Genomic DNA, 12,196 nt, shown 5'->3' with positions numbered 1-12,196 from the left:
GCTGCAGAGATACACCTGTGCCAGTGTAAGGTATGTAGTATAGCTATACCCTACATGTGACACTAAGAACCCCTCAATGTCAACTGGCAAAGAGTTCACTGTTCCAATTTCAGCAACTCTAATTAGGGCTCACACACTCACTACACCTAACATATTGATGAAACAGTAATTATACATAAAGAATATTGTATGATGTATGACATGAAGCGAGTGGCACACTGGCCTTTAATATCATTGTGAAGTGTGCAAAGTAATACTTTGAGAAACAATATATATCCACTGATAATATACTTTAAAGTCTGTAATCAAACAAAAGGAGAAAGAGGTTTCTTCTAGGAGGGAAGATTTACGTATGACAGAAATGGCTATTAAGCATGCTGAAACAAAAACAATGGGAGCTATATTTGCATGTGAAGTCAACAGGAAAAACAGGTTGACTGGGGACAAGAGAGATATAAAACAAGTGGAGAACAAACCCCAAGAATGTTTTCAAAGTTTTACTGGACTGTAAAGGGGGTGCAAGGACCATTCCCATTATTCTTTTCATTGGGGAACACTCTTAGTGCAGGGGGTGATTTGTGAAGGAATAGATTTTAGACTGACTAAAAATCAGCAAGCACTGTAGAAAGACTTTGAGGGTGAGAAATTACTTTAGACAAGGGTTGTAGACTGTTACATTTTAATCTCTATAAAGTGTGTTATACTTCTGTTTGTAACCATTTTTGTTTCCATTAGTATTTCTCAAGACTCATTTGAATCTGGGAATCTCTGTTCTTTGTTAACAAACAATTACAGTGCTATGTTGCTATATAGGACCTGATCTGGTGCAACCATCCAGCTGTGTGCACACTATCTCTTACCTACCCAGTAATTACTTATTTACCCAGTAATAATTACTACTGTGGCTGTACACTATGGGGGGGATGCTTGCTGAGAATTTGGGAATGGAGGTGCACTAAGACTTAACCTGCAGGCAAAGTTCTGAGGAGTTTATTTTGGTGGCTAACTGACCATGTGTACTAGGAAACTGAAAGACAGATAGCATCTGCAAGTCTATTTCTGACTGAGGCAGGGGTAATATGGTTCTGGACATCTTGAGAAAGTGTCACAAGATGCCAAAATTCACCTACCTAAAACACAGCATGCAGCAAGAGATCACACTCAACGAAATACCTCTTATGAGTGATATATAAAGACTATTAGGACAAAAAGCCCAGATCTACAAACCTACTTTTTAGGTGCCTTGGAAAAAAACTACTGGAATTCACAAACACTGAATTAGGAGCCTACATTCCCTATTCAATTTATGAGGAGCGGTAGGTACCTGTAATATGATTCACAAAAGTCAGTACATTCTCACACTGTCTTTAGCCCCATTAATACTTCACTGTTAAATACAAAGTAGAATAGCTTCAGCAAAAAAGACCCACCTCAGAATATCCCATAGCTCAGTGAGAGACCTCTATTCAAATCCTCTCTCCTCACAAAGCAGAGGGGAGGAATTGAAATAATCTCTGGTTCCTGGAGTTAGTACCCTAGCCACTGAGCTAAAGGCTATAAAGAGAGGCCTCCTCCTCCTCCTGGCTATTTTGTGCAGAGTTAAGAATGCTCAGAGCATGCTAGTTGGCAGGGGAACACCTACCTTCACTTGGTTTGAAAATTACTCTGGGGCTTAGGCATAAAATAGGTGTCAGGTCACCTGCCTGAGGAATCAATGTACAGACCAGAGGAAAAAACTTCAACACCTAGAAAGCTTTTACAGTGAAAATGTAGGTGCTTTGAGATTAGCTGTCTACAGTGTTGGGCTGCAGCTGAACAAATGGGTTTGAAGATCACAGTAAGACATGAATTTCTTTACAGATGTGGGTCAAAACACCTTGATTTAGCCAAAAGCAATCACAACCTTCCACTTCACAAGAACCTCAGGAGGCCATGCATTCTGATTCAGGTTAAGCTATTTAAATATCAGATGGACTTGCAGTGGAAGCCTCTCTTCCCCCTCAGAAAAGGACTCTCTTCCTCCCTCAGCCACATGTTGCACTCTTGAGTGGAGAATTCATGTGTTCTCTCCCTCCTGTGTGCTAAAAGTTATTCCAGCTCAGCCCCTAGCTCTCCTGCTGTATGATGCTGCAAGAGAAATGTGTGCTAGGTCTTAATAGCCCCATGTCAGGTTTTTTGAGTGTATTTGTATTCAGTTATATGCTGTAGAGCTAGTGATCAGTGCCTACTAGTATCTCTACACTGATAAACAGATTGCTTAAAAGTGCTTCCTACTCCAAATCACCAGGAAGCTGCAGGGGTCTCTTCTATTTGCAACTGTGGATCATGCACAGCTGCTTTCTGCTATTTGAAAGTCCATATGTGGAGTTAGCCAGGAAGAACTATTTATGCTTCTACTGGACTCTGACTCCCATAGGATTGTATTTGGGAGGTAGAAGCCAAGTAAGCAATACTAAACGGGATTAATGGGTGGTATAAGTGGCCTACATTAGCTGATCTGACTAAGAAAAAAAGAGTCCTATGGCAAAAATTCACCTTTGCCATCTTTTAACTATTTCCTTAGCTGACTAGTCTCCTATCAAATGAGGAAGAACTCATTGTCATGGTAGGAAGTCTGAGCTATTCTTCTGAGCAAGTCCAATGGAGTTAACATTGACAACAATGTGCTATATGGTGTAGTAAGGTGAGGACCTGAAACATAAGTCTATGTAGCACAGGCCTGGTTGGAGGCCTATCGAAAAATGGACAAAACATTGTTATATAATATACTAATATAAAGCAAATATAAAGCAAAGCTAAGCTATGAGCAAGAGGCTGGCCCCTACTCTCAGAACTTGACACAAACAGGCTGAGAGTGTAAAACATTAATGGGTAATAGGCCCAGATGTAGAAAGGGCTGCCAGATGGTTGAAACAAAAATACTTAACCCCCCCCCCACCCCCCACCCCCCAAAAAAAAACATTGGGAAAAAATTCTGTTGAAGGGAAAAAAAAAGGCGGAGAGGGGAGAGAGACCAAAGTTGTAGGGGAGGGGGGGGGGAAGGACTCCAAGGACTTATTAAGCCAAAAAAATTAAAATAAAACAGCATTAAAACAGCATGTCCCCTTTAAGTGCAGGGATAGGAACAGGGGAGCGGTTGAGTACTAAGACCCAGGGGAAGCATTGCTTCCCCTAGGTCAGGGGTTCCCAACCTTTTTTGGTCCCCGTACCTCCTTGGCTTTTAGTAAACCTTCCCGTACCCCCTATTCAATATGAAAGGAAATAAATTCTAGACTCTAGAATCCACAACATTTTTCACTAACATTACTACTTTTGGAATATTTCAATTAGGATAATCTAGTCATTTTCCAAATATTCCCCGTATTCCCTTGACAAGCTTCTCGTACCCCCTGGGGGTACATGTACCCCAGGTTTGGAACCCCTGCCCTAGGTCTTTTTGGCCGGCAGCCATTTTGTGCCGGCAGCCTTGGGGAACCAGGTAAGCATGGGAGCTGTGGTCGGAGGTGTTAGGGGCCAGAGGGAAGCTCAGGGGGGGTGAAGCCAGACACTGAGTGTTTGTAGGGTTGCCAGGTGCCCGGCATTTTCGCATCCTGGCAGGGAAAAATTCAGAAAATACCAGACATTTTAGGTGTCCAGTATTCTCTGAATTTTTTTAGCGGACAGGAGCCGAAAATACCGGACTGTCTGGGTGAATACTGGACACTTAGCAACTCTAGATGTAGAAAAGTAATTGGTACTGGTCATAAGTTGAAAGCACATGGTACCACCAGCTCATCAAAAAAGACCTTGTTCCCCACACACAGATACAGACCCAGGTTCAGGAAATGGTCTAAAATGACAGCATGATGAATAGAGATGATCTAATCTAGGGGTGTCCAAACTTTTTTCAAAGAGGGCCAGATTTGATGAAGTGAACATGCGTGAGGGCCGACCATTTTGCCTGACATTCTTTGAACCATTAAAATTAAACACAAATTAACTATTTTATGCAAAGTTTATTGCAAACGGCATACTTTTCATTTCGTCACATGGATGACAAATCTAAACAGGTGTTAAATCACTCTGCCTTTCATATCTGAAGGCCAGATAAAAAAAAATCCAGGAAGCTGAAATATATGTCAGGAACATTGTAAAGTATATTACATATTATTGGTAATAGAGGTTGTCTGTCAACTTTTAAGTTCAAAAAATATGAACAGGAACATAACACCAAGTATACATGTTGTGTCCAAATATATTTATAACTGATTTAGACCAACTGACATTAACTGAGATTTTACAATGTATTCATCTCAATACATATGGATTCGTTGGGGGCCATAAAAGATAGATATTGCCAAATTACCTGGGGGGTCGTATTAAACCGGAACACGGGCCGCAATTGGCCCGCGGGCCGGACTTTGGACATGCCTGATCTAATCAAACCACTACATACAGGGTGATGGATGGCATCTAAGTAGCGTCAGAGGGTGTCAGCAGTGATGTGTAACTTGTTTGTACCTGTATATAAAGTGGTGTCTGGGGGAGAGGGAACAGTCTTAGTCCAGCTTGGGAGGGGGGATAGTGGGGTTTCCCACTGGTTGAGCTGAGGCCATTGCTACAAATATATGTGAGTAGTGACTTGATAGTGTCTGCTGACAACTATTTCTGTACTTTAACAATAAACTTGGCCAGGCACCTTTGATCCTTAACTGATGTGTGATGTTGGGGGGGGGGGGGCTCCCTTGAGGTCTGCTGAATAAGTCAACAGGCCACACATCATTGAACACACATACAAGCAGCCTTCTGGTTATTATCATTGATGGAGCCAGAGACCTATTACCTCAACAGTAAATCCTGACCCAACACCATATAGCCAGTGGGCTAGGTACACTTGGATGATCTACTCTTAAGCAGGGAGAATACACAATATCTAATTAATAATTTCATGGTAGCACCCCAGAGATTCAAATCTGGGATTGAGCAAAATCCCTCACATCAAGTGCTACTTATAGTTTTGCAACATTCCCTTTGCCTGGTTTAGGAGCATTGTTCCCTGTAATTTTTTTCCTTTCATGTGTGGAATAAATTTTATTGTGTGTATCAAGGCATATGCAGCAGCCATGAAAGCTGTGGGCACTTAGCTAATCAGCACCTGAATCTCCCCTGGGTGGCTGCCCAAACATTCACCTTAGAGGGAACATTGTTTAGAACCCCTAAACCAGCAGCCCAATCAGTACACAACCAAGGTCAATGTGACATCCTCAGGGCTATATATATTATGTGGATGCAGCGCACATAACACAGAGAGCTGCATATACAGCCAACAACGGTAAACAGGTTGAGAACCGCTACTCTAAGGTAATGTGCACCTTCAACTTCTAATGGCTAAAGAGGAAACTGAACATCCTTCTGAGTTGATTTTTTGTAAAGCACTATACACACCTTTGGCACCATATGTTAATGAAATCATCATTTTATAAAATTAAGCCACTGTTAATTAAATACTTGTTTAGTACTCTTTACAAATTTTCCTTTGTAATATGTTTTAATTGGTCCTTTTCCCACCCCCTAATAGGGTTGCCAGGTGTCCGGTTTTCTACCGGACAGTCCAGTATTTTGGGGCTCTGTCCGGTAAAAAAATCCAAAAAATACCAGACATGTGCAATGCCCAGTATTTCCTGGTTTTCCGGCTGGGCGACGAACAGAAGCCTGGCGGGAGTGGGGTGAGTGGCTGGGAGCCCTGGTCGCATGTGAGGAGGAGGAGGGGCAGCCCGGTCCGTGCTCCTGCATGCTGGACAAGCACGTGGTGGAGCCGTAGCTGGACTGACTCGCGCTTTCCCTGGACTGTGCAGGGGACAGCAGCGCCCTGGGATCTGTACTGCCCGAGTCAGTCCTGCTCCCCGCCAGCCGATTCGCTCCCCTACCCCGTCCTGGCCGGCCGGTTGGTTCTCTTCCCTGTCTTCCCTGGCCAGCCCCACTGTATCCAATGCCCTCCCCCGCCTGTTCTACCTTCTGCTGGCTGGTTGATCTTCCCAGCAGCTTTGCTGGACCACCCGCCAGCACTGCTTCCGGTGGCCAGTTCTCCCCTCCTCCGTCTGAGTTCCCCCGGCCAGCCCCACTCCCGCCGGCTGCCCTCCCTTCCCCCAATTTTCCTCGGCCATCCCTGCTCCACCCTCCCCCCTCTGACCAACTCTGCTTCTCGTTGGCCGCCTCCCCCCCTCGATCTCCGGCCAACCCACGCCAGCTCTGCTTCCCGACCCCCACCCCGCTGCTTCCTCCCGGTCAGCCGGTGTGTCCGGTTTTTTGTTTGAGCCTACCTGGTAACCCTACCCCCTAACCCTTACCTTCTGTTTGATATAGGCTGGATTACTTTTGTTTAGTTCACAGTAAGTAGTAGTAGTATTTTCCATTAAACTGGAGTTGCTTGTTTCTTCCCATATCCTCCGATAAATATACTGCTGAATCACCGGTACAGTCAAGAAGAAAGCAAAAGCATAAATGGCAATGGCAGGTTCCACTAACAAAACCTTCCTCATGTCTGGATTTCTCTTTATTTCTCTGTTCAGAAAGAAAGAGCATGTATTAGCTGTCAGATAGAAAAGGAACACACATACTGGTGTTTCAATAGACTAAAATTCAGGCGAGGGGTTTTGCACACTGAAGAGCAGTGACAGGCAACTTGTGGCCTATATGTAACCCACAACACATTTTTTTTTTACTGTTGCCTATGCTGGAGACCGTATTGGTCATGACAATCTTGTGACCCACTGAGATGAAGAAGGACCACTCAGGCGGCCCATGCACTAGCTTATGTTGTCCATCGCCGCCGTAGAGAAAAAGGAGGTGCCAGCATTTCTGCCAGTCAGGGAAGAGTTCACACTTTGTTTTGAACCAAACTCAGGTGACTCTTGTGCAATTTATGTTGCAAAAAATCTGATTCACATTTGAGTTTCACATTTGATTCAGATCCTGTTTTAGCCTGTCAACTATTTAACTGATTAAAAAGAACTGAATGTTTTAGAGTTGGTGATGTCCTCTTTTCCCCTCATTATTGCGCACCTTGTTTATGTTTTGCCATGTTTCATGGCAGTACTGGTTTCATAAGAATAAGTATTTTTATAAAATTCAAAGAGTAGTTAATCAGCAAAAGATCATTTCAAAACTTGTATATCCTACCATTTTAGAGACTCCAAAGGTGGATACTTTCCCTCCCCAAATAAAACGTCAGGTGTTGCTACTTTCTCGGAGAGTGTTATGCAAGGCCCAGGTGTGCAAAATGACCAAAATTACAAGGCCCAGGTGTGCAAAATGACCAAAATTACAAGCAGTGGTAGCAATATCACTCTCTGCCCTGTGTGATACCACCCCCGCCCCACCCCCAAACAAAACTATTTTCAGCGTTAACAAAGATTTATGTTTGTGTGCATCTAAGCATTCAGATACCAGAGTACATCTGAGTGCCTAAGTGGCATGTCTTGGTCTGATAATGTGTGTGTCCTTATCTTAAATATGCCTGAGCACCTCTGGGGAATGAAAATAGCAGCCAGGGCAAGGCAGGAGTGCTTTAAACTGGGGCTCAGAGTCCTCCCCCCCCCCCCCCCCGTGGGTGCTGTAGGCTCAGTGTGTGTCTCCCGGCGGGGGCTCCGGAGCGCTGCTGACTCAGTGTGTACCTGCCCGAGCTGTCAGTGTGGGGACGCACAGCTTGGCTGGGGGAATAGGAGCGATGCCCCTCCCGCCCAACCCACAGCGCGGCGGCGCTCTCCCCCTCACCTCCTGTGCAGCGCCCCGCTCCCCCGCAGCTCGCTGTCGCGAATCCCCCGCCGGCTGGCACGCCAGGGCTCCAGCCCAGGCAGCGGCAGGGACGCCGACAGCCCCCAAACATTGACACGTCAAACCGGGCCCCGCTCATTGGGTGCCGGCTCCCGGAGCCCGTCCCACGGAGAGCGGCGATTGCTCAAGCCCAGTGCCATTCGCCCTGGCCCGCCCCACGCGGCTCAGCCTGCTGGAGACGAGACAGCAGCCACCTGCCAGCCCCGCAGCCCGCCCCGGCCGCCTTTCCTCGCCCGGCCAGGGAGCGCGTGCGCCCTGCCCCGTCCCCTCCGCAGCTTCCAAGGGCAGCCCGCTGCGCGCGGAGAACTGCCCCGGCGCTCAGCAGGCGACAGGGGAAGCCCGGCGGCGGCCGCGCTGCTCAGAGCCCGGGGCGGCTCCCGGCCTGCTACGGGAGCTCAGGCTGGATCCGCGCCCGGGCACTCCGTTCCCCGAGGGGGGCGATGGGCAGTGGGATGCGGCGGGGGAGGGTCAATCTCTGGCCTCAAGCCGCGCTTAAGCGCATGAGAGTTAGACAGCTGCTCTGCATGTGGGGTTGGAAACGTGTCAGTGAGGGAGCTGCTTGCGGGGGTACAAAAAAATCAGACTCGGCCATTTTGTCCCTTTATCTAGTAGCCGTTGTCTGAGGAAGAAAACTTGCTCTCCAGTTTGGGCTTGGCCTGCGTCTGCCAATGGACTTTGGTTTGTCTAATCATGCAATGATGCAGTGAGGATCTTATCTCTGTGGTAAATGTAGGGGCTAGACTAGGTTAACCTCAGCTGTAAAACTATGGGTTTACTCTAACTCTGTTCTCAGATAAACTTAAAAAACAACAAATGGTCTGGTAGCACTTTAAAGACTAACACAACATGTAGATGGTATCGTGGGCTGTGCCCACCAAAGCTCATGATACCATCTACATTTTTTGTTAGTCTATAAAGTGCTACCAGACCATTTGTTGTTTTTTAAGTTTATCCTGTACAGACTAACTGGGCTACCCCGTGAAGCTTCTGTTCCTAGAGGTAGAAATCACTTGATTTTAGTGACACGGGATCAAATCCTGAACTGTCCAGAACAGCAATATCGGAGACAACAAAAATTGGTGTCGGTTTTGATTTTTCTACTAGACCCTACCTTTCTCTCACAGACACTAAAATTAATGTCAGATAATAAAAGTAAAATACTAAAATAATCTAAGATTCAGGGGAGCTGGAAGCTCATTTAAAATACTTTATTGAATAAATCTGTATTGAGTTAAAAAAGGGACAGGCAATTCACCATTTAGACATATCATCAAATGGGGACATGTATTCTGCAGAAAACCCTGTTCCAAACTGGGATAGGCAGTTAGGGGCTCCCAAAGAGCAGCAGGATCTGCTTTGAGGATGGAGTCAAATGACTTTCTCTGTGGTGGTAGTGGCATCTTGTCTGGTGTATGTTTTCTACAAAATCAAATAGGCATTATACTTGGATGAAGTTTTTCTTTGTATCTATGAATCAAGGAACACAACAAACCTGAAATTATGACAGCACCCCATGGGATTATTTCTGGGAGTTGAGTCCCTATGCCTGTAGGATTTACACCTATGCCTTAATCTGGTGATTACAGTCTGGTTGTGTAGTGGTTCCAGCCAGGACTGGGGCATGGTTCTGTTAGGCATTGCACAATCAAAGGGTAAGAGGTGTTTCTTTCTTGTGGAGTTTGCAATATAATATGAAAAAAGTGACAAGAATGAGAAAAACAATAGGAAACTAGAAAGGGTAATGGAAATACGATCACATGGTTACTTAGCCAATGCGTAACGCAGTAGTTAAGATGATTCCAAACAATCTTAATTTTTTCCCAATAAATGAAATTTCCTCTTGAACTGGTGTACAGCCAAACTGTAATTGAAAAATTAATTTGATGCAGGCATCACATGAGACTTGAGCTGGGATCTGTAACTGCCTTTCCTGTTATTGTATCATCCATACTTAATAATATCCTGATCATAAATTTCACTTTACCCCAGTTTTAGGGGAGACAGTAATTATTGTCTCATTTATCCTGATAAACTAGATACTCAAATAATTGCACATTCCAAATATTCATCTTTATATTATAGAATGTGTTTGCACATCACTGAAACTTAAGGATTGTAACAGGAATGGCAGGCCACGGAAGCTAAGCACAAGCTTGTCATTTGGAAGTGAGCTGGTGCTTTTGTCTTCAAAGTTGCTTCTTCTGTTCTCCTCTCCCCAGCAGTTTCAGACTGCAGGATCTTTGCATAAAAGGATTTTATTTACTATACTTATTATCTCACCTCAGTTTGGGATATTAATGTCAATTTGTGCTGTAATCAACTATACTGTTCCCAGCCTGGGGAACTGGAAGCTGTGTCACGCTCTTGAGAGCTGTAGGATTAGTTCCCCTTTCACCAGTCCAGTAGGCAGTGCTTTTTTTGGAAGCACTCACCACTTTCCCCTGGCACAGCCCTCAGCCGGCCCTGGGAAGCCCGCTTGTGACACACGGCAACTAAAGTGGCTGCGACCACATTTTGGCCCCGACCTCCCAGGTCTCCCTGGCTACTCCCTGGCTTTTTTTTTTCCAACAAATTTCCCCCAGCCTTTTTTGTTTTGTTTTGATTGAAAAATTTTTATCAAAATTTTTTTGAAACCATCTTTTTTTTTTTAAACAAAAAAAGCACTGCCGGTAGGGATGCATCTACTCAGCACCCTTACTTTGAAATTGCATAACTTATTTCGAGTTAATTTTGAAATTTGACGCTGTCTACATAGTACCAAATTTTGAAATAAAACTCTGTTCCGAAATGTCCCTTCTCCCTCATGCAATGAGGTTTACAGGGATGTCAGAATAGCGAGCCCGTTATATTTCGATATAATGGGCTTGTTCTTAAGATGCAGAAGAGCTATTTCAGGATACCGGACGACTGAGACTTCCGCTGCCCTGTGCACAGATGCATATAGAGTGTTCTTTGCACACTGCTGTGCATGCCACACTATCCTTGTGGACTCCTGCCAGTCAAGCAACATACCAGCCTAAAAGGTATCTTAAAAAATGTATCACTTTATGCTCCATGAGATCTAGGATTATAGGGAGCCAGTTTATTCAGAGGCTGCAAGGGGGAGGGAGGGAGTCATTTGGATTAACAGATAAACCCAGGTTTATCAGTTAATCGTTTACATGACTATACACTAACATCCCTAATTAGAATAATCAGAATCAAAAGATTGAAAGGGACCTCGAGAGGTCAACTAGTTCAGTCCCCTGAACTCATGACAGGACCAAGCACCATCTAGATCATCCCAGATAAGTGTTTGTCTTGCCTTTAAAAATCATCACTGATGAAGATATCACAACCTCCCTAGGCAATTTATTCCAGTATTTAACCACCCTGACAGGAAGTTTATCCTAATACCCAGCCTAAATCACTCTTGTTGCATTTAAAGCACATTGCTTCCTGTCATATCTTCAGAGGTTAAGAAGAACAATTTTTCTCCCCTGTAACTAGCTTTTATGCACTTTTAACTTTAAAGCCATCCACTAGGCTTGTTAGGTCAAAGAAAGCTGTTAGGTTGATGTGATGTGATTTGTTCTTGACAAAACCATGCTGATTCACTTATCACCTTATTATCTTCCAGATGTTTGCAAATGGATTCCTTAATTATTTGCTCCATTATCTTTCCTGACACAGAAGTTAAGGAGACTGGTCTGTAAATCCCCTTGTTGTCCTTATCTCCCTTTTTGTAGCTGGACATTATATTTGTCTCTTTCTACTCCTCTGGAATCTCTCTGGTCTTCAATGACTTTTCAAAGATAATTGATAATAGCCATGGGTGCCAGGTTTGTGTAATTTTTGGTGGTGCCCAGACTGGGGCAGAGCTGTCCCTTCTGAGGCAGGACCAGGGCAACTGGCCCACACCCTGTGCTTTTTTGCAGGGAGACGGGGGGGGCTCTGTGTTTCAGGAAGATGCAGGATCCAGAGGAGTCTGGAAGTTAGCAGGGGGCCTGGTGCTGTCAGCAGTGAGCAACCTGGCCCCAGTCCAGTCTACCCCATCTTGCTGGCTCCCAGCTTTGCTCAGGGGAGGGAGCAAAAGCTTGAAAGAGGCAGGGTGGAGGCAGGGGCTTAGGGAAGGGGTTGGAGTGGGGGCAGAGTAGGAGTGGGAAAAGGGAGGGCAGGACAGCTTCCCTAATAATCCCCCAGGCTCCCATGAACTGAATGCCCCTCATGAAGTGTGGGGTCCTCCCCAAAGCACGGGTTCTGGTTGTTCTAGTCTGTCCTATGGACAGGACAGGTATAAGCCCAAACATCTAATTTGCTGCCTATACTAATGTCTCAGATATTTTCTCATATAACTTGCTGATACCTCCTCAGCTCCTTAAGTATTCTAGGATGCATTTCATCA

General features: G+C 45.0%; 1 protein-coding gene across 1 annotated transcript in view; it reads right to left on the bottom strand.

Moving 5' to 3' along the window:
• Positions 1-7,900, bottom strand: part of SLC46A3 (solute carrier family 46 member 3) — a 32,861-nt gene extending 24,961 nt beyond the window's left edge. Inside the window, exons 1-2 of the mRNA XM_075919212.1 lie at positions 7,753-7,900; positions 6,327-6,540 (exon numbers count right to left, since the gene is read on the bottom strand). Coding sequence (XP_075775327.1) covers positions 6,327-6,518 — 192 coding nt within the window. The 5' untranslated portion in view covers positions 6,519-6,540; positions 7,753-7,900. The remainder of the gene's footprint in view (positions 1-6,326; positions 6,541-7,752) is intronic.
• Positions 7,901-12,196: the final 4,296 nt, after the last annotated feature.

This window comes from Pelodiscus sinensis, chromosome 1 (assembly GCF_049634645.1).
Source record: "Pelodiscus sinensis isolate JC-2024 chromosome 1, ASM4963464v1, whole genome shotgun sequence".
NCBI classification, from domain to species: Eukaryota; Metazoa; Chordata; order Testudines; family Trionychidae; genus Pelodiscus; species Pelodiscus sinensis.
The sequence above is the reverse complement of the archived record's forward strand: the minus strand, read 5'-3'. Positions and strand labels throughout refer to the sequence as shown.